The sequence below is a fragment of the Chlorocebus sabaeus genome, chromosome 1 (genome assembly GCF_047675955.1).
Source record: "Chlorocebus sabaeus isolate Y175 chromosome 1, mChlSab1.0.hap1, whole genome shotgun sequence".
Lineage (NCBI taxonomy): Eukaryota > Metazoa > Chordata > Mammalia > Primates > Cercopithecidae > Chlorocebus > Chlorocebus sabaeus.
The window spans coordinates 113,463,918-113,488,113 of NC_132904.1; the positions used below are offsets into that span (position 1 = coordinate 113,463,918).

At 43.4% G+C, this 24,196-nt stretch overlaps 1 protein-coding gene across 2 annotated transcripts in view; it reads left to right on the top strand.

Moving 5' to 3' along the window:
• Positions 1–110: 110 nt before the first annotated feature.
• RNF214 (ring finger protein 214) overlaps positions 111–24,196 on the top strand; it is a 54,874-nt gene continuing 30,788 nt past the window's right edge. The window contains exons 1-6 of one of the 2 annotated variants that reach the window (XM_008021000.3): positions 111–203; positions 1,728–1,840; positions 6,036–6,546; positions 7,252–7,311; positions 14,026–14,166; positions 16,395–16,534. In XM_008021000.3, the coding sequence (XP_008019191.3) occupies positions 1,734–1,840; positions 6,036–6,546; positions 7,252–7,311; positions 14,026–14,166; positions 16,395–16,534 (959 nt within the window). In that variant the 5' untranslated portion in view covers positions 111–203; positions 1,728–1,733. Of the gene's footprint in view, positions 253–1,727; positions 1,841–6,035; positions 6,547–7,251; positions 7,312–14,025; positions 14,167–16,394; positions 16,535–24,196 lie in introns of both variants that reach the window. The other variant, XM_008020999.3, reaches the window with a different exon arrangement.

Here is a 24,196-nt window from a genome sequence, read left to right on the forward strand (position 1 = left end):
TCCCCGTGCCCCGACGGCGCCAGCTCTCGCCGCCAGAGGGCGCCGTCGGGGGCGGCGCGGCGCCACCGCGGCCTCTCCTCTCGCGGCCGGAGCCTCGCCCCCTCCGCTCGTGCCGCCGGAAGTGGGAGGTGCCGCGCGCGGGCCGGCGCTCGACCCCTCCCCCCGTGGCTCGGCCGCCCCCTCCCCCCGCTCCGCCCGCTCAGGTGCGTCCCGTCCCTCCCCCACTTTCTTCCCGGGGGCGCGGCGCGGGAGGTGTGTGCGGGGCGAGCGTGGGTGGGGGTTGCGGGGCGAGGGCCGGGGAGGGGGGCTGGGTGGGGGGCGTGGAGGGTGCTGTGAGAACCGAGGCGGGGGTCCCGGCCTAGAAGTGGGATGGGGGGGCTGGCAGTGGGGTAGGGGGGCCAAGGGAAAGGGGTGGAGAGGGGCTGGTCCGAGGCAGGGGCCAGCCTAGCAGCCCCCTGTGGGGGGTGGCCAAGGCCACCCTGCGCCGTTTCCCCCCATTGTCCTCTTCCCGTCTGTCCCCTGTTCTCGCCCGAGGACCCGTGGCTCCGGCGCCTACGCTTCGCTGGTGGTCGCCCCGGGTTGCGGAGTTCTTTTTGGTACACTGGACCCTCCAGCCAGCTGTTCCGACCCTCGCCACGGGCTCTCTAGCCACGGAGTTGCATGCATGACCCTTATCCTGGGGTTTCGTTCACCGGGCGCAGAGGACCCCCCAGCCCTGGGCTCCTTGGAGACGGGATGTTTGCACCTGAGGGAGCAGCAGTGGCGATTTGGGGCCCATTTTCTCCCAGGAGCTTTGTATAATGAGGGAAACTGAGGCACAGGGTCTGTGGGCTGTGACTGAGGTGTTGACACAGCCCCATCTGCCTGTCTACCCCGTGTGCTCTTCAGTGTTCCGGGGGCAATACCTGTGATGCTGTTAAAATAAAAGCAAGAATGCAAACTAACCCTACGTTCACCCCCACCTCCCAAGTATTTTGATTTTCTTTTCTCCTCATAAGGTCATAAGTTTGCTCTGCAGCATAGAAGATGACCTTTTGATTTTTAAAAAAGGCATCCGTCCCAGTTCCCTTACTTATGTTACCATGTTTTTCACCTTGTCATTTTCAAGCTAGAGAACCCAGGATTCTTTTTTGCACCACTAGTCACTCTGAAGAGTCTGTACTTTCCTCAGTGAGTGGGTATCAGGCCTTTCCCATCTGTGGGGAGCACACTGACAGTAAAAGATGCACCCTGGATTGCCCGGTATTGCATTACTTGTTCACTTACAGGCAAGCGCCTCCAAAAACTTCACTTAAATTAATGGAGAATGCTTTGAATGTAACAGCCATAAAGTGATTTAAAAACATGAGATCTGATTGATACTAGTCCGAAAAGTACATCTTTTATTATAAATGATAGTAGACAAGGTAGGCTTGGGACCACTTGAAGATCCTGGCAGTTTAAGATCTATTGTTTGAAATGACTACATTTCTGCCAAAAGTGAAAATAAGATCTTTGCACGGACTCCTAGATATTCATGTAAATACAGTGACTCCTGAGGATTGTTGCCCGCTAGGACTTTGCATACAATGTCTCTTTTAATACTCTTAAGTATTTTCTCCTGGAGCCCAGGTTTTTGTATTTCTTTACTGCAACAGCTCTGTTGTGTGGACATTCTGAGGGGGGAGAGATACATTTGTTTTAAACTTTGGAAACTTGTAGCCTGTAATTTGTTTCTGAATGTACAGAGCATAATGGCAGCGTCTGAGGTTGCTGGTGTTGTGGCCAATGCCCCCAGTCCTCCGGAATCTTCTAGTTTATGTGCTTCCAAATCAGACGAAGGTCTCCCAGATGGTCTAAGGTAATGTGTGGACTCCTGACTGGGAAGATTCATTTGGGTAAAGGGTTTTTGAGATGGTATTGTGTAGCTGGTCTTTCTTTTTGGCTCTGATGGCACTGCACTGGGTTTTTAAAGGTAGAGGACTGTCTGATCTATCTTTGTATTTCTGGTATCCAGCACAGCATCTGATACTTAGCAGGCATGCTAAATGTTTGGAGAATAAATAGAATACATGGGTTCAAACTCATTAAAAAATGCAAATATTTTCCAGCCCTTTCCTACGTGGACTGTATGTTCGTTTAACCATATGTTTATATGTTATGTATGAGAAATGTTACATTGGTATGTGTACATGGATTCTAAATACATATACCCACAGACACACAGTTACCCAAACTTGCATCTCATAGTAGCTAATGTAATACATTGTTATATACAATGTTGAACTAAATTAACTGTATAGTTATCCCACAGTATATGTTGGAGATTGGTTCCAGGACCCCTACTGAGGATACCAAAATCTATAGATGCTCAAGTCCCTTACATAAAATGGTGTAGTATTTTATCTGGGACAGGCATATGCCCACCCCACTTAAAGCAATTAAAAAGATAATTAATAAATAAATAAAATGGTGTAGTATTTGTGTATAACCTATGCATGTCCTCCCATATACTTTAATCTCTAGGTTATTTACACCAACTAATACAATGTAAATGTTATGTAAATAGTTGTGTTGTTTAAGGAATAATGACAAGGAAAAAAGTTTGTGCATGTTCAGTACAGATGCAACCATCCAGTTTTTTTCTGAAATTTTTTTTAATGGTTTAAATCTATTTCACTGTTTTTTTTTTGAGACAGAGTCTCACTCTGTTGGCCCAGGCTGGAGTGCAAGTGGTGCAGTCTTGGCTCACTGTAAGCTCCGCCTCCCAGGTTCACGCCATTCTCCTGCCTCAGCCTCCCAAGTAGCTGGGACTACAGGTGCCCGCCACCACGCCTGGCTAATTTTTTGTATTTTTAGTAGAGAGAGGATTTCACTATGTTAGCCAGGATAGTCTCGATCTCCTGATCTCGTGATCCGCCTGCTTTGGCCTCCCAAAGTGCTGGGATTACAGGCGTGAGCCACTGCGCCGGCTTTTTTTTTTTTTTGAGATGGAGTCTTGCTGTGTCGCCCAGGCTGGAGTGCAATGGCGTGATCTCAGCTCACTGCAACCTCTGCCTCCTGGGTTCAAGTGATTCCCTTGCCTCGGCCTCCCAAGTAGCTGGGATTACAGGTGCCCGGCACCACGCCTGGCTAATTTTTGTATTTGAGTAGAGATGGGGTTTCGCCACGTTGGCCAGGCTGGGTATTTTACTTTTAAGTGGTTTATTTTTATATTTTAATAAATGGACACAATAATTAATTGTACATATTCATGGGGGTACATAGTGATGTTGTGGTCCATGTAATGTATAGTAATCAGATCAGTGTAATTAGCATATCCATCATCACAAACATTTATCCTTTTGAATCTTTTCAGTCCATGGTTGGTTGAATCCGTGAATGTGGACCACAGTCTATATAAAGAGGCTGACTGTGTATTCTTCCTCAACTCTTTTTTTTTTGGAGACAGACTCTTGCTCTGTGCCCCAGGCTGGAGTGCAGTGGTATGATCTTGGCTCACTGCAACCTCTGCCTCCTGGGTTCAAGTGATTCTCCTGTCTCAGCCTCCCAAGTAGCTGGAATTATAGGCGCCTGCTTGGTAGCCCAGCTAATTTTTGTATTTTTAGTGGAGACAGGGTTTCACCATGTTGACCAGGCTGGTTTTGAACTCCTGACCTCAAGTGATCTGCCCGCCTTGGCCTCCCAAAGTGCTGGCATTACAGGGGTGAGCCACTGCACCTAGCTCCCTCAACTTTTGTTTTGTTTTGTTTTTGAGACAGTGTCTTGCTCTGTCACCAGGCTGGAGTGCACTGGTGCGATTTCTGCTCACTGCAACCTCTGCCTCCCGAGTTCAAGCGATTCTCCTGCCTAAGCCTCCCTAGTAGCTGGGATTACAGGTGCCCACCACCATGCCCGGCTAATTTTCTGTATTGTAGTAGAGACAGGGTTTCACCATGTTGTCCAGGATAGTCTCAATCTCCTGACCTTGTGATTGGCCTGCCTCAGCGAAGTGTTGGGATTACAGGCATGAGCCACTGCGCCTGGCCCTCCCTTAGCTATTTTCTAGAGTACCTGAGTCCTCTAATACAATAGCTAACACTTAACTACAGTTCTATATGTGTTAACACATTTAATCTTCAAAACAGTCTCGGGAGGTAGTGATAATATTATTATTCCCATTTACAGGTGAGGAAACTGAGACACAGAGAGGTTAGTAATTTACCCAAGGTTTCCAAGCTATGTTGGAGTCAGAGTTTTGATAAAGTCAACTACATACACTAGTAATAATGGCAGCTACGGTTTATTGAATGTTTACTATATGCCTGGCACTATACTGAATACTTCATGTGGATTATCTCATGGAATCCTCACAACAGTCCTATTAGGAGGATAGTATTATTTCTGTTTTACAAATAAAGTAACTTGCCAAGAGTCAAACAGCTTGTAAATGGTGGGCGGAGTCAGGATTCAAACTCAGATACTGTATATGCCTGAATTTTTAATTAAGCACCTCCTCACAGTTAACTTCCAGCAGGAACGAATCAGCTTCAAGTGTTTATATTGAGACAGGGTCTCCCTCTATCACCTAGGCTGGAGTACAGTGGTGCGATCATGGCCTACTGCAGCCTCCACCTCCTGGGCTTAAGCAGTCCTCTCACTTCAGCCTCCCAAGTAGCTGGAGCTACAGGTGCATGCCACTACATTCGGCTACTTGTAAAATTTTTTTGTAGAGACAAGGTCTTGCTATGTTTCCCAGGCTAGTCTTGAACTCCTGACCTCAAATAATGCTCCTGCCTTGACCTCCCAAAGTATTGGGATTACAGGCATGAGCCATTGCTCCTCACCGAGGTATTCTTTCAGTTGTTTTATTTTGAACTAGTATGATTGAGGAAACAAAGATACATCAACTTGAATCCTCTGTGCTGGTTGGGTATGGTTAAGAGTGTCAGTTATAGAATTAGTTTAAAAAAAGAGGGTGGGATCAAAGAAATTAAACATAAGCGTTAATTCCTGGGTGAAAGATGTACAATTGTGAATGTTGGATGTCATTGTAAATATGTTTTAAGACCCCTTTAAAAAGCAATCCCTCACTTCAGCCTGGGTGACAAAGTGAAACCCTGTCTCAAAAAATCAATCAATCAATAAATAATAAAAGCAGCACCTTGAATGGCTGTGACAAGTGACAGAATACCCTAATATTAAGCATATGTATACTTACTGTGTGGGATAAAATTTCTGTTGACAGCTTCAATTTTGGATTCAAAATTGTCTGTACTTTAGACAACTTAAAGTGTAGATGCTATACTCTGGAAAACTGTTGAAGAACCTAAAAAGTGGTTCTGGTCAAAGATCTCTATATGAATGAAAATTATTCTTGTGAAAGGTGAGAGAGGAATCAAAACAATATTTCTAAGTTAATATTTTATTATAATATGTATAACTAAATTAGTACATGTAACTAAAATATTCTAACTAACATTAGGCTAATTCATCGGTATCCCCAAAACTTATTCCAGTTGGCCCTCAAAAATTATTTGGATGTTCAGAATCATTTATGTTTGGCCATTTACTGTAGACTGTCTTTAGAACCCAGGTTTTTGGCTGGCTGTGGTGGCTCATGCCTATAATTCTAACACTTTGAGAGGCTAATGCAGGCAGATGGATCCCTTGAGCACAGGAGTTTGAGACCAGCCTGGACAACATGGCAAAACCATGCAAAAAATACAAAAAATTAGCTGGGCATGGTGGCATGTTAGTTACTGTAGTCCTAGTTACTCAGGAGGCTGAGGTGGAGGATCGCTTGAGCCAAGGATGTTGAGACTGCTGTGAGCCTTGATTGCGCCACTGCATTCTAGCTTGGGTGACAAGAGTTTAGACCCTCTCTAAAAACAAAAACAAAACACAAAAAACTAGGTCTTAACCACCAAGCTATACTACCTGCATATGGGATAGAAATCACTAGATTGAAACTAAGTTCTTTCATTGTGATAGTCAGGAGGGTTTACATAGTCTAGTTTTGTTCTTCTAGTAGTTAAAAGTATTATAACTTTTTTTTCATCTTATGTGTTTGATAGCACCAAAGACTCTGCACAGAAACAGAAGAACTCACCTCTGTTGAGTGTAAGTAGCCAAACGATAACCAAGGAGAATAACAGAAATGTCCATTTGGAGCACTCAGAGCAGAATCCTGGTTCATCAGCAGGTGACACCTCAGCAGCACACCCGGAGGTTTTAGGAGGAAACTTGATAGCCACAGCCCTTTGTCTTTCTGGCAGTGGATCTCAGTCTGATTTGAAGGACGTGGCCAGCACAGCAGGAGAGGAGGGGGACACAAGCCTCCGGGAGAACCTCCATCCAGCCACTCGGTCTCTTAAGGCAGGGTGCCATACAAAGCAGCTTGCCTCCGGGAATTGCTCTGAAGAGAAATCCCCACAAGCCTCCATCCTAAAGGAAGGTAACAGGGACACAGGCTTGGATTTCCGACCTGTAGTGTCTCCAGCAAATGGGGTTGAAGGAGTCCGAGTGGATCAGGATGATGATCAAGATAGCTCTTCCCTGAAGCTTTCTCAGAACATTGCTGTACAGGTCAAGTGTCAAGTTTCTACTACTAAAATGTAACTGGGGGGTGGTGGGGTTCAGGGTAGGAGATATTTCTTCATATTTGGTGGAGAACTTGCCGGCTTGTTTTGTTTTTTGTTTTTTTGCTAGCAACCATCATACTACTTTCATACAGTGCCATGCAATGACTTCATTCTGATGTTCAGTAAATAAGAAAGCCAGTAGCTAGTGTCTCATCTTATGGCAAGTGTCTCATCTTATGGCAAGTAGGAACTTTATGACCTACGTAGTCTCTTTCACTGAGTAACTGATGAGTTCAGGACATTAGCATTTGTATTTATCCCCTTTGTCCTTGCAGGAAGAGTCCTTGTTAATTCTCTGAGTCACATCTTAAGAAGTACAGTGTATCCTGCCTTCTAGTGACGGGTGTGCTTTGTTGTAGGAGAAAGTATGGGCACAACAGACTGTAGAGGGCAGACATCTCATCTCAGACTTGAGGCTTTCTCTCAGTCAGTCATTGGGTCTTGTTTGGGTTATTTTGTGGGACCGATTATTAATGCAGGGTGGATGTTGATGTCCATTTGCCAGAACTACATTGCTTAGCTTGCTTGGAAGCTGGTAAGGGGAAAGAGCAAAAAGTTAGTTACCCGTGGCAGAATTCTAGGTGTTAGTGATTCTGCCTCTTTTAAAGTGTCTATGTACAATTCTAAATATAACTTTTTTCCTTTATAGACTGACTTTAAGACGGCTGATTCAGAGGTAAACACAGATCAAGATATTGAAAAGAATTTGGTAAGTATTTAAACTGTCATTGTTATATGAAGTCATTATCAAGCAGAAGATCTAGAGGCATATCATCTCAGTTGGAAAAGGTGCAAGAGTCCCCTTCATCAAATCCCTGACAGATGGTCAGCTAACTTTTCCTTAATCACTTCCAGAGATGGGAAGCTTACTACCTCACAACGCAACCAGTTACGTTTAAAAAAAAATAGCTCTTATTGGCCAGGCACAGTGGCTCACGCCCATAATCCTAGCATTTTGGGAAGCTGAAGTGGGTGAATCGCTTGAGCTCTGGAGTTTGAGACCAGCCTGGGCAACGTGGTGAAACCCCGTGTCTACAAAAAATACAAAAATCAGCCAGGTGTGGTGGATGCCTATGGTCCTAGCTACCCAGGAGGCTGAGGTGGGAGGATCACCCGTTCACCTGAGCCCAGGAGGTCGAGGCTCTGTGAGCCATGATTGTGTGATTGTACTGCAGCCTGGGTGACAGAGTGAGACCCTGTCTCAAAAAAAAATTAAAAAAAAAAAAAAAAAAAAAGGCCAGGCACAGTGACTCACACCTGTAATCCCAGCACGTTGGGAGGCCAAGGCAGGTGGATCACCTGAGGTCAAGAGTTCAAGACCAGCCTGGCCAACGTGGTGAAACCCCATCTCTACTAAAAATACAAAAGTTAGCCGGGCGTGGTGGTGCATGCCTATAATCCCAGCTACTCAGGAGGCTGAGGCAGGAGAATGGCTTGAACCTGGGAGGCAGAGGTTGCAGTGAGCCAAGATTGCACCACTGCACCCCAGCCTGGACAACAGAGAAGCTCCGTCTCAAAAAACCAAAATAAAAGCTCTTATTGTTAGATTTTATTCTGAGATGAAGATAAAACCCTTATAACTTCTTACTTCCGGCCGGGTGCAGTGGCTCACACCTGTAATTCTAGCACTTTCGGAGGCCGAGGCGGGTGGATCACCTGAGGTCAAGAGTTTGAGACCAGCCTGACTAACATGGTGAAACCCCGTCTTTACTAAAAATACAAAAATTTAGGCCAAGCACGGTGGCTCACATCTGTAATCCTAGCGCTTTGGGAGGCTGAGGCAGGCAGATTGTCTGAGCTCAGGAGTTTGAGACCAGCCTGGGCAACATGGTGAAACCCCATCTCTATTAAAAATACAAAAAATTAGCCAGGCGTGGTGGCGTGTGCCTGTAATCCCAGCTACTTGGGAGGCTGAGGCATGAGATTAGCTTGAACCTGGGAGGCAGAGATTGCAGTGAGCTGAGATCGTGCCACTGCACTCCAGCCTGGGTGTCAGAGTGAGACTGTCTCAAAAAAAAAACCAAACAAACAACAACAAAGAAACGAAAAGTAGCCAGGGGTGGTGGTACTGCTTGTAATCCCAGCTACTTGGGAGGTTGAGGCAGAAGAATTGCTTGAACCCGGGAGGCTGAGGTGGCAGTGAGCTTCTTGTTTCAGGCCCGGTGTGGTGGCTCAGATGAGCCTGTAATCCCAGCACTTTGGGAGGCCGAGGTGGGTGGATCATGAGGTCAAGAGATTGAGACCGTCCTGGCCAATGTGGTGAAACCCTATCTGTACTAAAAATACAAAAATCAGCCGGGTGTGGTGGCACATGCCTGTAGTCCTAGCTACTTGGGAAGGTGAGGCAGGAGAATTGCCTAAACCCGGGCGGTGGAGGTTGCAGTGAGCTGAGATTGCACCACTGCACTCCAGCCTGGTGACAGAGTGAGAATCCGTCTCAGAAAAAAAAAAAGTTCTTTTTATTTTTTTATTTTTTTATTTTTTTTTTATTATTGTATTTTGAGTTCTAGGGTACATGTGCCTAATGTGCAGGTTTGTTACATATGTATACTTGTACCATGTTGGTGTGCTGCAGCCATCAACTCGTCAGCACCCATCAACTCGTCATTTACATCAGGTATAACTCCCAGTGCAATCCCTTCCCCCTCCCCGCTCCCCATAATAGGCCCTGGTGTGTGATGTTCCCCTTCCCAAGTCCAAGTGATCTCATTGTTCAGTTCCCACCTATGAGTGAGAACATGCGGTGTTTGGTTTTCTGTTCTTGTGATAGTTTGCTAAGAATGATGGTTTCCAGCTGCATCCATGTCCCTACAAAGGACACAAACTCATCCTTTTTTATGGCTGCATAGTATTCCATGGTGTATATGTGCCACATTTTCTTAATCCAGTCTGTCACTGATGGACATTTGGGTTGATTCCACGTCTTTGCTATTGTGAATAGTGCCGCAGTAAACATACGTGTGCATGTGTCTTTATAGCAGCATGATTTATAATCCTTTGGGTATATACCCAGTAATGGGATGGCTGGGTCATATGATACATCTAGTTCTAGATCCTTGAGGAATCGCCATACTGTTTTCCATAATGGTTGAACTAGTATTATAGTTTTCTCTTGAGCCTTATGGAATAAATCCAGTTCCTTTCCTGCTTGTTAGCCCTGTGTATATTTGAAGTTTTTTTATGCCTGTTCCCCTTATTCTCTTACTCCCCAAGTTCAAACCTTTCCAGGTGAAACATCCTCAGATATTTTTAGTATTCTTTTTGATACTATTTTGATACTATTTTCCATTTCTTTATCATCATTCTGGTTACTTTCACCTAGACATGTTCCATTTTATCAATATTTGTTTTAAAAGTGATCTTGAGAACCATATATGATAGTAAAGATACAGTATAATTACTTTATAATATAGTGGGATCTCTTAGTATCTCTCATTCTAGACTTTTTTGAGCTTACATTGACTTATTTTGGCAATTTTTTCATACTGTTAAGCTTTTAGTCAAATTCCATCCAGTCTTTTTTTTCATAGATTATTTACTTGTATCTTTCTAATTTTATCCCCAGATAGTTGATTTTTGAAGAGAACGTCACACTTACCTTTATTAAAATGCTCCCTTTGATCCATCCCTGGCCTTTTGTGGCTAAAACATCCACCTTTAAGTATATGGATATCTAAATGTACACTTTTTAAAGGGAAAGTAATACTGGGAAAGGCACCCCAGGAAGAGGTCTTTAGGGTAAGATATTGTTAATTTATAAAGAGTGGTATAAAAAGGGAAAGTGCTTGTAGCAGCCAGATAAGATAGTGGATATTTGGTGTAAGTTGAAGAAATTGAAGGGCATATGGAAAAAGTTACTGGTGTACATTAACCAGATGAAGCCAGTAAAAGTTATAAAACAGAGAGTAGCAACTTGGGACGTAATTGTAACAGTCAACTAGATGAAGCAGGAACGAATGAAAACCCAGCAAGTTACTGGACCAAAGGAGGACTAGGGTTGTGTTTTGTTTGGCTCTATCTTTTGGGTGGTAGTGAGGTCTACATGCTTTTGAAAAGGCAATGAGGCTGGGCGCAGTGGCTTACGCCTGTAATCTCAGCACTTCAGGAGGCTGAGGTGGGGGGTATCACCTGAAGTCAGGAGTTCAAGACCAGCCTGGCCAAACATGGCAAAACCTCATCTCTACTAAAAATAAAAAAATTAGCCGGACGTAGTAGCAGGCGCCTGTAATCCCAGCTACTCTGGAGGCTGAGGCAGAGAGAATTGCTTGAACTTGGGAGGCGGAGGTTGCAGTGAGCCAAGATTGCACCGTGGCACTCCAGGCTGGGCGACAGAGCAAGACTGTGTCTTAGACAAACAAAACAAAACAAAAACCCAAAAAATAAAAAAGGCAGTGAAACTAAGCAGGTGTTAAGCTTGGTGGCAGTATATGAAACCTGACTCCTGTTCTGTTTTCTACCCTTTTCATGTATTTATGGCCATTGCCCACTGCCTACTTTCGAAAGTGTTACTCCTAGTCCTAGGAACCAACTAGCCAAGGATGAAGCAAAGTAACAGTGTATAAACTCTTTAGCTCGTTAAGACTGGACAAATTGGATCAAGCATGCCTTTAAGTTATCTTCTTATATGTAGTAATAGTATGCATGTTAATACTTTTTTCATGATACTAATTTTTTTCCCCTGATCCTGTGTTCTAAACATGGATCATAGGCTGGGTGCGTTGGCTTATGCCTATAATCCCAGCACTTTGGGAGGCTGAGGTGAATGGATTGCTTGAGTCTAAGAATTTGAGAACAACCTGGGCAACATAGTGAAACTTCATCTCTATAATAAAAATTATTATTATTATTTAGAAAAATGCATTATAGAAAAAGAAAAAAGTAAAGGAAAAGAGTTGTGGTTAAAAGAAAATAAAGGCTGGGCATGGTGGCTCACACTTGTTTTTGTTTTTGTTTTTTTTTTTTTTTGAGACGGAGTCGTCGCTCTGTCGCCCAGGCTGGAGTGCTGTGGCCGGATCTCAGCTCACTGCAAGCTCCGCCTCCCAGGTTTACGACATTCTTCTACCTCAGCCTCCCGAGTAGCTGGGACTACAGACGCCCACCACCTCGCCCGGCTAGTTTTTTTTTGTATTTTTTAGTAGAGACGGGGTTTCACCGTGTTAGCCAGGATGGTCTCGATCTCCTGACCTCGTGATCGCCCGTCTCGGCCTCCCAAAGTGCTGGGATTACAGGCTTGGGTGGCTCACACTTGTAATCCCAGCACTTTGGGAGGCCGAGGCAGATGGATCCCTTGAGGTCAGGAGTTTGAGACCAGCCTAGCCAGCATGGTGAAACCCCGTCTGTACTAAAAATACAGAAACATTAGCCAGGCGTGGTGGCGTGTGCCTGTAATCCCAGCTACTTGGGAGGCTGAGGCAGGAGAATTGCTTGAACCCGGGCTGCGGAGATTACAGTGTGCCGACATCACACCACTGCACTCCAGCCTGGGAGACAGAACAAGATCCCATCTCAAAAAAAAAAAAAAAAAAAAAGAAGAAGTTGGGTGCAGTGGAGCACACCTGTAATCTCAGCACTTTGGGAGGCTAAGGCAGGCGGATTGCTTGAGGCCAGGAATTTAAGACCAGCTTGGCCAACATGGCAAAACCCCATATCTACTAAAAATGCAAAAATTAGCAGAGTGTGTTGGCTCACACCCTTAATGCCAGCTACTTGGGAGACTGAGGCACAAGAATCGCTTGAACCCGGGAGGCAGAGGTTGCCATAAGCCGAGATTGCACCACTATACTCTAGCCTGGGTCACAGAGTGAGACTCTGTCTCAAAAAAGAATAATCTACTGGTTTCAACTTTTCTTTGGTTAAGATCCTCTTTCAGTATCTTTTGGAAACTTTGAATTCTTGTCTCAGAAAAATATATACGTACACCAGTTGCAGAGAGTTCAAAGATTCCCTGAGGTCCACCTGTAGAATCCAGGTTCAGAATCCCTGGAAAGGTGTGATGCTGAATAATCAGCTGTTTGGGACACTTTAGTCACATTTCAGTACATGGACTAAAGATTAGCTTGTCCCAAAGCCAAGGTCCTATCTTGAGAGTCTTTTTTATTTTTTATTTTATTTATTTATTTATTTATATCTTTATTTATTTTGAGACAGAGTCTCGCTCTGTCACCTAGTCTGGAGTGCAGTGACACAATCTCTGCTCACTGCAACCTTTGCCTCCTGGGTTCAAGTGATTCTCCTGCCTCAGCCTTCCAAGTAGCTGGGATTACAGGCATGTGCCACCATGCCTGGCTCATTTTGTATTTTTAGTAGAGACGGGATTGCACTATGTTGGCCAGGCTGGTCTCGAACTCCTGACCTCAGGTGATCCGCCCACCTCAGCTTCCCAAAGTGCTGGGATTACAGGTGTGAGCCACCGTGCCTGGCCTTGAGAGCCTTTTGTAAAAATGATTATAGTATGATATTTTCCCTGTTCGTTTTTAAAATTTTTTTTCTTTGAAAACAGTTATTTAATGAAAAAATTCAGTTTAGTGCTCTCAGTTTAAATATTATGTGGGCTACTTCATACTAAATGTGTTTTAAGTTGGCCCTCTTCAAATTTTAGTGTCCCTTTGAAAGGTAACCATTGATTTTCTTGATTTACTGACATGGGGGTGGCAGAGCTAAACTGTTTTCAGAAGCAGTTCTATTTTTTTATTTATTGTTGTTGTTTTTTGATAGAGACCAGGTATTACTACATTGCCCAGGCTGGTCTTGAGCTTCTGGCCTCAAGCAGTCTTCCTGCCTTGGCCCCTCAAAGTGCTGGGATTATAGGCCAGAACCACCGTGCCTTGTCTAGAAGCCTCACTTCTAATCCAGACTTTATATGAAAGCTTGCTGAGTTGTTCAGTCTGAATACCAGGTTCCCAGACATCTTTAGAGGATCCATCAGTTTTCAGTGTTATTAAGCAGTAAGGAATCATGTTCCTGGACGCTTTTTTGAGACAGTCTTGCTCTGTCGCCTAGGCTGAAGTGCGGTGGCGTGATCTCAGCTCACTGTAACCTCTGCCTCCCAGGCTCAAGCGATCATCCCACCTCAGCCTCCCAAGTAGCTGGGACTACAGTCGGGTACCGGCATGCCCAGCTAATTTTTGTATTTTTTTTAGAGCCCAGGTTTTGCCATGTTGCCCAAGTTGGTCTCGAATTCCTGAACGCAAGTGATCCGCCTACGTCAGCCTCCCAAAGTGCTGCAGTTGTAGGTGTGAACCACCACGCCCAGCCAATCTCATCATATGTTAATGAATTTAAATTTATATAGCCACATATGGTTAGTAGCTTCATTATTGGATAGTGCGGTCATAGAGCTCTATACAATGCCATGGACAGTCACTGGTGAATGTTTCTTGTGATTAAATTAGGAAATAAACTTTTCTTGTCTTGTTCATAATAGGATAAGATGATGACAGAGAGAACACTGTTGAAAGAGCGTTACCAGGAGGTCCTGGACAAACAGAGGCAAGTGGAGAATCAGCTCCAAGTGCAATTAAAGCAGCTTCAGCAAAGGAGAGAAGAAGAAATGAAGAATCACCAGGTATTTTGCTTATATTGAAATTGTCAATGAGTTAAGCAGCAGTCTCTGATCAAACTTTAATTTTTTTAAAACTTTATGTATTTATTTATTTTTGAGACAGTCTCACTCTGTCACTCAGCCTGGAGTGTAGTAGCGTAATCTTGGCTCACTGCAGCCTCTGTCTGCTGGGCTTAAGTGATCCTCCCACCTCAGCCTCCCAAGTAGCTGGGAACGCAGGTGCATGCCACTATGCCTGGCTCATTTTTTATGTTTTTGGTAGAGACAGGGTTTTGCCATGTTGCCCAGGCTGGTCTTGAACTCCAGACTCAAGAAATCCGCCCGCTTTGGCCTACCAAAGGAGGCCTTTTTATTTCAGTTAACTCAAAAATAAAATTAAAGTTTGAGCCGTCCATACCCAACTCAAACTTTAATTTTATTTTTGAGTTAATTGAAATAAAAAGGCAAGGCCGGATGTGGTGGCTCACACCTGTAATCCCAGCACTTTGAGAGGTCGAGGCAGGTGGATCACTTGAGTCCAGGAGTTCGAACCAGCCTGGGCAACATGGCAAAATCCCATCTCTACCAAAAATACAAAAAATGAGCCATGCATGGTGGTGCGTACCTGTGGTCCCAGCTACATGGGAGGCTGAGGTGGGAGGATCGCTTAAGCCCAGAAGGCAGAGGTTGCAGTGAGCCAAGATTGTGCCACTGCACTCCACCCTGAGTAACAGAACGATACCCTGTCTCAAAGAAAAGTGTTAATACTCATGGACTTTTTTTTTTTTTTGAGACGGAATCTCACTCTGTCACCCAGGCTGTAGTGCAGTGGCACAATCTCTGCTCACTGCAAGCTCCGCCTCCTGGATTCATGCTATTCTCCTGCCTCAGCCTCCTGAGTAGCTGGGACTATAGGTGCCTGCCACCACGCCTGGCTGATTTTTTTTTTTTTTTTTTTTATAGTAGAGACGGGGTTTCACTGTGTTAACCAGGATGGTCTTGATCTTCTGACCTCGTGATCCGCCTGCCTCGGCCTCCCGAAATGCTGGGATTACAGGCGTGAGCCACTGTGCCAGACCACTCATAGACTTTTGATAGAGAATGTTTGGATAAATTAGATACATCCATATGTTATACAGCTATTTTTGAATTAGATCGATATTTATTGACGTAATACATTCATGTCAAGTAAAAGAAATCAGGATGCAAAATAATGTATGTAAAACGACCTCATTAAAAAAAAAGCAAAGAAATGCATACGTAAGTATGTCTGTGTGAACATAGAGAAAGATGTGAAAGCATAATACAAAGTAGTTAACACATTGATCACTCTTATGGGTGGAAGTGGTATGAAGTGGGGGAGTGACTCTTTATCACCTTCGTATTATTTTGCTTTTCCTTTTTTTTTTTTCTTTTTTTTTGAGACTGGGTGTTGTTCTGTTGCCCAGGCTGGAGTACAGTGGGTGCAATCAAGGCTCACTGTATCCTTGACTTGACTTTCTGGGCTCAAGCTATCCTTCCACCTCAGCCTCTCGAGTATCTGTACTACAGGCATGTGCCACCACACCTGGCTAATTTTTTTTATTTTTTGTAGAGACAAGGTCTCTGTGTTGCGTAGGCTGGACTCGAACTCCTGGGCATGCTGATCTTCCTGCCTTGGGTTCCCAAAGTGCGAGGATTATAGGCATGAGCCACTGTTCCTGGCCTGTTTGACTTCTTATTTAAAAAAAAAAAAGTGTGTGTTTGTACATATATATGTTTGTGTACATATGTGTGTGTGTGTATATATGTGTATATTTGTTGTTGTTAAAGAGTGAAACAGACAAAACCCATTCCTAATAAAGTAGAATCATAACAAAATGAAACAAAACAATATTTGTTGGATGTGACAGACCCTCACCTGGTACGAGAACACCTTTCTCAGCATTCTTGACAGGTGTTCATTCAGCCTTTATTTGAACACCAGTAATGGAGAGCTTACTGCTTCACGAGGCAGTATATTCTATTTTTGAACGATTGCAATTGCTAGAAATTATTTTTCCTGTTGAGTTGAGATCTGCATTACTGTAACTTTCTCCTTTAGGTCTGAATACTGGCTTTTGGAGCTACTCATCAACCACATTCTTTCAATTCAATTTGAATTCGCTAAAGTCAACACGTGAATTTATGATAGTTGAAAATAACCTTCGCATCAAAAGAACTAACTTATTTTCTTTTTTATTTGTGTGCGACTGTAATTGTGTGGAACTCAGGAGATATTAAAGGCTATTCAGGATGTGACAATAAAGCGGGAAGAAACAAAGAAGAAGATAGAGAAAGAAAAGAAGGAGTTTTTGCAGAAGGAGCAGGATCTGAAAGCTGAAATTGAGAAGCTTTGTGAGAAGGGCAGAAGGTAACTGATGTTAAGAATAAAAACCCTGTATGTATGTATATATGCATGAGGGGCCAGACCCGTTTGTATTTGTAGTTTTTTTCCCTTTGGTTTAATTTTTATTTGAAAAATAAGTGTGCAAGTAAAAACTCTCCAATGTCTTCAGGTTTTTCAGTATCAAACATTAGACTTCATAGAAAAAAGTTCAGAGATTTATTAAATACTTTGAAATAATAACAGTTAATTGTTGAGTCCCAAGTGTGGTCAAGATTTTGATACAGTCTGGACGTAGCGGCTCACACCTATCTATAATCCCAGTGCTTTGGGACGCCAAGGTGGGAGGATTGCTTGAGGCCAGGAGTTTGAGACCAGCCTGAGCAAGCTAGCAAGACTCCCTCTCTACAAAGAAATAAAAAAAAAAAATTAGCTGGTTGTGGTGGCACGTGGCTGTAGTCCTAGCTACTTGGGAGGCTGAGGTGGAAGAATCGCTTGAGCCCAGGAGTTCCAGGCTGTAGTCAGCTATGATTACGCCACTGCATTCCAGCTTGGGTGACAGAGCAAGACCTTGTCTCTTAAATAAAATTTTTTTTTTATATGAACATAACACTGATTTCACTTTATAACCTGATGTTTACAAGTTCAGACCATAGGCCAGGCACGGTGGCCTGTTATCCCAGCACTTTGGGAGGCTGAGGCAGGTGGATCACGAGGTCAGGAAATCGAGACCATCCTGGCCAACATGGTGAAACCCCATCTCTACTAAAATAAACAAAATTAGCTGGGTGTGGCGGCACATGCCTGTAGACCCAGCTACTTGGTAGGCTGAGGCAGGGGAGTCACTTGAACCCAGGAGGCGGAAGGCGGAGGTTGCAGTGAGCTAAGATCGTGCCACTGGACTTCAGCCTGGTGACAGAGTGAGACCCCGTCTCAAAAAGAAAAAACAAAACCAAGTTCAGACCATGAGCATACTTTGAATGATTACATTTATGTTATTCAGCATCCAAAGTAAATTTCAAACAGTAACTTTGTAAGCTGTTGATGAAAGAATTATTTAGTGGATTTGTGTCCTTTTCTAGGTACTGCAGAAAAAGCAAAGTGGCCATAGGATTTGGTCAAATTCTCAATTTTCTAAGTTTCTTTTTTTTTTTTTTTTGAGATGGAGTCTTGCTCTGTTGCCCAAGGTGGAGTGCAGTGGCATGATCTCGGCTCACTGCAAGCTCCGCCTCCCGGGTTTACGTCATTTTCCAGCCTCAGCCTCCTGAGTAGCTGGGACTACAGGCGCCCCCCATCATGCCCAGCTAATATTTTTGTATTTTTAGTAGAGATGGGGTTTCACCGTGTTAGCCAGGATGGTCTTGATCTCCTGACTTCATGATCCGCCTGCCTCGGCCTGCCTCGGCCTCCCAAAGTGCTGGAGTTACAGGTGTGAGCCACCATGCCCGGCCAATTTTCTAAGTTTCTTAAAATGACCTGTTTGAAAATCAGAATAGCTGTGAATACTCTGTTGATTTTATTTAAGTTCTACCAAAATGCTTTTTGTTTATCAAAAAAATTTTGGCTTTTACCAATGCGTCAGACTGCTGAGTTAGCAAGCTCATATGCTGAATCATTTTCTGAGTCTCCAAGATAATAACTGTGAAGCTCAACATGAGGAATTGTGTTTGAGAGAGTGCTTGTAGACCAATCAGTTGTTCTGTTGAGAATCTAGTGATACCGAATGATTAGAAGGTGGGTCGGTTGTCTATAATGATAATTTTCCAGAAATTAGTGTACCTGGAATAGAACACTGTCCCAGCCACTGTCAGTGATCAAAGCAGTTGCTCCCACCCCATGACATGGTCTCTGCCATTGTCTTCACAGTCTGTATGAGAAAGATGACCATAGATATGTAGCAACTTAGCAGCAGATATTAAAGTGCAGAAACTGGGAAGATGAGTCTATAATGTTATTCTAAGCCCCGCAGAAAATTTCCTTTTGATGTGTGCTCTTTACATTCTTTTTTTCTTTTTTTTTTTTTTTTTGAGATAGAGTCTTGCTCTGTCGCCCAGGTTGGAGTGCAGTGGCACAATTTCGGCTCACTGCAATCTCTGCCTCCTGGGTTCAAGTGATTCTTTTGCCTCAGCCACCTGAGTATCTGGGTTACAGGCAAGTGCCATCATGCCCAGATAATTTTTTAAATTTTTTATAAAGATGAGGCTCTCACTCCGTTGACCAGGCTGGTCTCAAACTTCTGGCTTCAAGCGATCCACTTGCCTTGGCCTCCCAAAGTGCTGGGATTACAAGTGTGAGCTACCGTGCCCAGCCTTTTTTTTAATTTTTAATTTTTATTTTTTTACCTTCAACAAACTCACTTTTACTCTTTACATTCTTTATGTAACTCTACTATCTTTTCCATTTGATTGAATTGCTACAGATGGTGATTGATACTAATAATTTTGGTGTTTGTGTTCTTGAAGATCCATTTTTTTTCTTTAAATTTATATGTCACAGTGTCAGAATAATGTTTTTTGCCATTCTTTCTGTTAAGTGTGGGGTTCAGTTTTCCGGAAGCAGGGGGAATGTCTTTTGTAGGAATCTTTATTCTAGCAGTGGTGTAGGTTTTGCTTAGCATTCCATCATTCATAGGAACCAGGACGCATAGATTTTGGTCATTATATTAGTCACCTTGGCCTGCCATAACAGAATACCATTGACTAGGTGGCTTAAACAGCAGAATATTTTACAGTTCTGGAGGCTGGAAGTCCAACGTAAAGATGCTGGCAGGTTTGGTTTCTGGTGAGAATCTTTTCCTGGCTTGCCGACTGCTGCCTTCTTCTGGTCTCACATGGCTTTTGTGCTATGCATGCATATTCCTGGTGTCTCTTCCTCCTCTTATAAGGACACCAATCCTATTGGATTAGGTTCCCACTTTATGACTTCGTTTAACCATAATTGCCTCTTTCAAGGCCCACTATCCACATACAATTACACTGGGGTTAGGGCTTCAAGATACGAGTTTTAAGGGGCACAGTTCAGTCCATAACAATTGTATTTCCTGTTTCTAGTGTTTTCATTCATTTGTTCAGCCAGCATTTATTGAATATCTACTATGAGCCAGACAGTAGGGCCTGGAGAGTAAAAAGTCTTCAAAGAGATTACTGTTTATTGTGAGAGACAGATAGATAAACAGATGATTGCAAAATAGTGTAATGATACCATGACAGTGGTGGTATGAAAGCATCTGAAAGAGGCACATAACCCAGACTGGGTAGGGGAGTCATAGAGGGCTTCCCAGGGGATATCATTCCAGAATCGAGTCCTGAAAAATAAGGTGCCGAAGATAACCACCAAATGAAATGCATGATCCTTGGTTTGATCCTGAATCAAACAAACTATAATTATAGGACATTTTGGAATAATTGGGAGAATTTCAATAGGGACTACGTGTTAGGTAATATTGTGTCAGTGTTATATATTTTGGGTGTATAAGCCCATGTTGAAAAAAGTTTAAGAAATTAAAAAAATATTTTGCATGTGATTATGACATTGTTTCATTATGTAGAAAGATATTCTTGTTCATAAGAGATACTTGCTGAAGTTTTAGGAGTTAAGTGTCATGATATAAATGTGGCAAAAAAATGTAACTGATAAATCTAGATGACAGGTAGATATTCATTTTATTATTTTATTAACTTTTTGTTGGTTTGAAATTTTCGAAGAAAAAGTAACAGGGGTCAGGGTAGGTATAGGGAAGAATTAACCAGGCAACAAATGAAGGAAAAGACACTGCCGGCCGGGGACTCCGAAATGAGAGAGAAAAGCAAGCCAGATGTGAAGTGGGGGAATGAGGCCAGATCAGAAAAGGCTTTTATACTGTGTTAAGGAATTTGGGTTTCTCCATGATAGAGATATTGAAGGATTTTTAAGGGAGGAGAGTATCAAATGATACAATTTGCATTTTATTTTTATTTTATTTTACTTTTTTATTTTTTGAGACAGAGTTTTGCTCTGTTGCCCAGGCAGGAGTGCAGTGGTACGATCTTGGCTAACTGCAACCTCCATCTCTTGGATTCAAGTGATTCTCCTGCCTCAGCCTCCCGAGTAGCTGTAACTACAGGCCTGTGCCACTATGCCTGGCTAGTTTTTGTGTTTTTAGTAGAGACGAGGTTTCACCACGTTGGCCAGGCTAGTCTTGAACTCCTGACCTCAAGTGATCCACCCGCCTTGGCCTCCCAAAGTGCTGGGATTATGGGTGTGAACCATCATGCCTGGCCTACAATTTGCATTTTAAGTAGATTACTTAGGCAGTTGGAAAATGGATTGGATTAGTGTATTTGACCAGTTAAGGGGACTTATCTTGTCAGAGCCTAGGTTAGAATAATTATGGCTGAAACTAAAGTAGTGCCAGTGGGAATGAGAGAAGTGAACACATTTATAAGACATTTAGGGACAGCACTGATCAATGTGGGTAGACAGGGTTGAGCTAGGGATCACTCCCATATTTCTGGCTTGGAAAATTAGGGAAATAATGGGGTTCTTTAATAAGATGTCTTATCTGTCTTACACGTTTTGACTTAAATTCTGCCGCCTTTGCAGAATTGCTTGTGCCATTTCTTTATGAACTGAATCTGAAATTTTTGTTTTGTTTTGTTTTGTTTTTTGTGACGGAGTCTTGCTCTGTCACCCAGGCTGGAATGCAGTGGTGTGATCTCGGCTCACTGCAGCCTCCATCTCCCGGATTCAAGCGATTCTCCTGCCTCAGACTCCCGAGTAGCTGGGACTACAGGTGCCCGCCACCACATCCGGCTCATTTTTTGTGTTTTTAGTAGAGACAGGGTTTCACCGTGTTAGCCAGGATGGTCTCAATCTCCTGACCTCGTGATCTGCCCGCCTTGGCCTCCCAAAGTGCTAGGATAACAGGCATGAGCCACCTCGCCTGGCCTGAAAATTTTTTTTAATGTTTTATTCTTTTTTTCTTTTAGTGCCATATATCTGATAATTATTTGATAAGTGTTTATTCTATCACTGGATTGGAAATTAAGGGAATTTCACATTAATATTATGTAAAGATGAATTTGCTTAATAGAAATCTGCTAAGTGCTTTGTACTATTTGAAGGTAGTCACTATGTATTTCAATGTAATTATAATTTTTTTATTTTTAGAAACAGGATCTCACTCTGTTGGCCAGGCTGGAGTGTAGTAGTGGTACAGTCACGGCTCACTGAAGTCTTGAACTCCTGAGTTCAAGCCATCCTTCTGCCTCAGCCTCCCAAGTAGCTGGGACTACAGGTGTGCACCACCTTGCCCATCTAAGTTTTTCTATTTTATAGAGACTGGATCTCAGTTTGTTGGCCAGGCTGATCTCAAACTCCTGCCCTTTACCTCCCAAAATTTTAGGATTACAGGTGTGAGCCACTGTACCTGGTCTAATTATATTTTTAAAGGAGACAAACTGAATTTACCAAAATGTAAAACATCAAATATTTAGTTTAGTCATGTATTTGATTTTTTTTCTCCTGGACACCTGGCTGCTTTGTCCTGGAAGTTGTCTTGCTTTTGCAGAGACAATTTCTAGTTCCCAGCTTTTATCCTTCAGGTTATTGCTGGCATTAGAAAGGTGAGGTTTCCCTGTTAGTGCTTTTCCAGTGCAGAACCTCTTTTAAGCTCCCTACCTTTAACAGTGACTTATTGTGTCCAGGTGCAATGGCTTATGCCTGTAATCCCAGCACTTTGGGAGGCCAAGGCGGGAGGATCGCTTGAGCCCAGGAGTTTGAGACCAGCCTGGGCAATATAGTGAGACCTTATCTCTATAAAAAAAAAAAAAAAATTAAAAAAAAAAAAAAAAATGACATCAACAACAAGACAACAGTGACTCATTGAGAATGGCAGTAAGGCTCATGGTGACCTTGTGTTTTAAAAGACATAATTGATTTATATTTTCATAGATGTAGCTTTGGACAAGGCACGTAAAAACTGCAATATCAAGCAATATTTTTCTTTTAAAAAAAACTTCTCTGAACTTGCCTGATCAATTCGTAGGATAGAATGACAGGTACGTAGCAGATTAAGGGAGTTACTGTTCATTGGAAGCATTACTCTGGATGTAATATAAGAGTCTATGTTGGCTGGGTGCAGTGGCTCCTGCCTGTAATCCCAGCACTTTGGGAGGCCGAGGGGCGCAGATACCTGAGGTCAGGAGTTGCACATCAGCCTGGCCAATGTGGCGAAACCCCATCTGTACTAAAAAAAAAATTAGCCAGGCGTGGTAGTGGCTGCCTGTAGTCCCAACTACTTGGGAGGCTGAGACATAAGAATTGCTTAAACCCAGGAGACGGAGGTTGCAGTGAGCTGAGATCATGCCACTGAACTCCAGCTTGGGTGACAGAGCGAGATTCCATCTCAAAGAAAAAAAAAAAGAGTCCATGCTAAATTAAAATTGAGGCCAGGCAAGGTAGTTCACACGTGTAATCCTAGCACTTTTGGAAGGCTGAGGTGGGAGGATCACTTGAGGTCAGGTGTTCGGGACCAACCTGGGCAATATAGTGAGACCTCATCTCTGCTAAAAGTAAAGAAATTTGCCGGGCATAGTGGTACATGCCTATAGTCCCAACTACTGGGGAGGCTGAAGCGGGAGGATCATTGATCCTAGGAGTTCAAGATTGCAGTGAGCTGTAATTGCACCACTGTACTCCAGCGTGGGTGATAGAGCCAGACCCTATCTCAAAAAATAAAACTGTCAGGTGCAAGAGGATATGTTTTGGAAAATTTTCGCCAAGTGCTGTTGTATTTAACTACTTGAGAGGTATGCTTTGAAGTCCTAATAGCTTACATAGCAGTCAACAAATCTAGTATTCCTTAGGTGGAAAACAGTAAGCTAGGCTGTTGCAACATCCCATATTTTGACCATAGGTTTCAGTCCTCCTTTTTTTTTTTGAGACGGAGTTTCACTCTTGTCGCCTAGGGTGGAGTGCAATGGCATGATCTCGTCTCATTGCAGTCTCCGCCTCCCAGGTTCAAGTGATTCTCCTGTCGCAGCCTCCTGAGTGGGATTACAGGCGCCTGTCACCACACCCGGCTAATTTTTGTATTTTTAGTAGGGATGGGGTTTCACCATGGGGCCACATTGGTCTTGAATTCCTGACTTCAGGTAATCCGCCCGCCTTGGCCTCCCAAAGTGCTGGGATTACAGGTGTGAGCCATTGCACTTGGCCAGTTCTTCTGACTTTGTCTTATTCCCAGTAAATTTACACTTTGACCATATGAAGATCTCTTTCTTGTTCAGTGACCTCACTCCATTTCCTCCGAGTCTGTCAACTCCCTGGAAGTATTTCTTTCCATAGCCAGCCTATACTTATGGTCTATTACTGGAATTACTTGCTTACCATTACCATCAGTTCTCTTGGTGCCTTGTTCTTTTCATTTTATTTTCCTGTAGTACTGCAGTCCTCAGTCAAGTTAGCCACCTGACCTCTTCATTCTTCTTTTTTTTTGTTTGTTTTTTGTTTTTTGAGACAGAGTCTCGCTCTGTCACCCAGACTGGAGTCCAATGGCGCGATGTCAGCTCACTGCAGTCTCTGCCTCCTGGGTTCAAGTGATTCTCCTGCCTCAGCCTCCTGAGTAGCTGGGATTACAGGCGCCCACCACCATGCCCGGCTAATTTTTTGTATTTTTATTAGAGACGGGGTTTCATCGTGTTGGCCAGT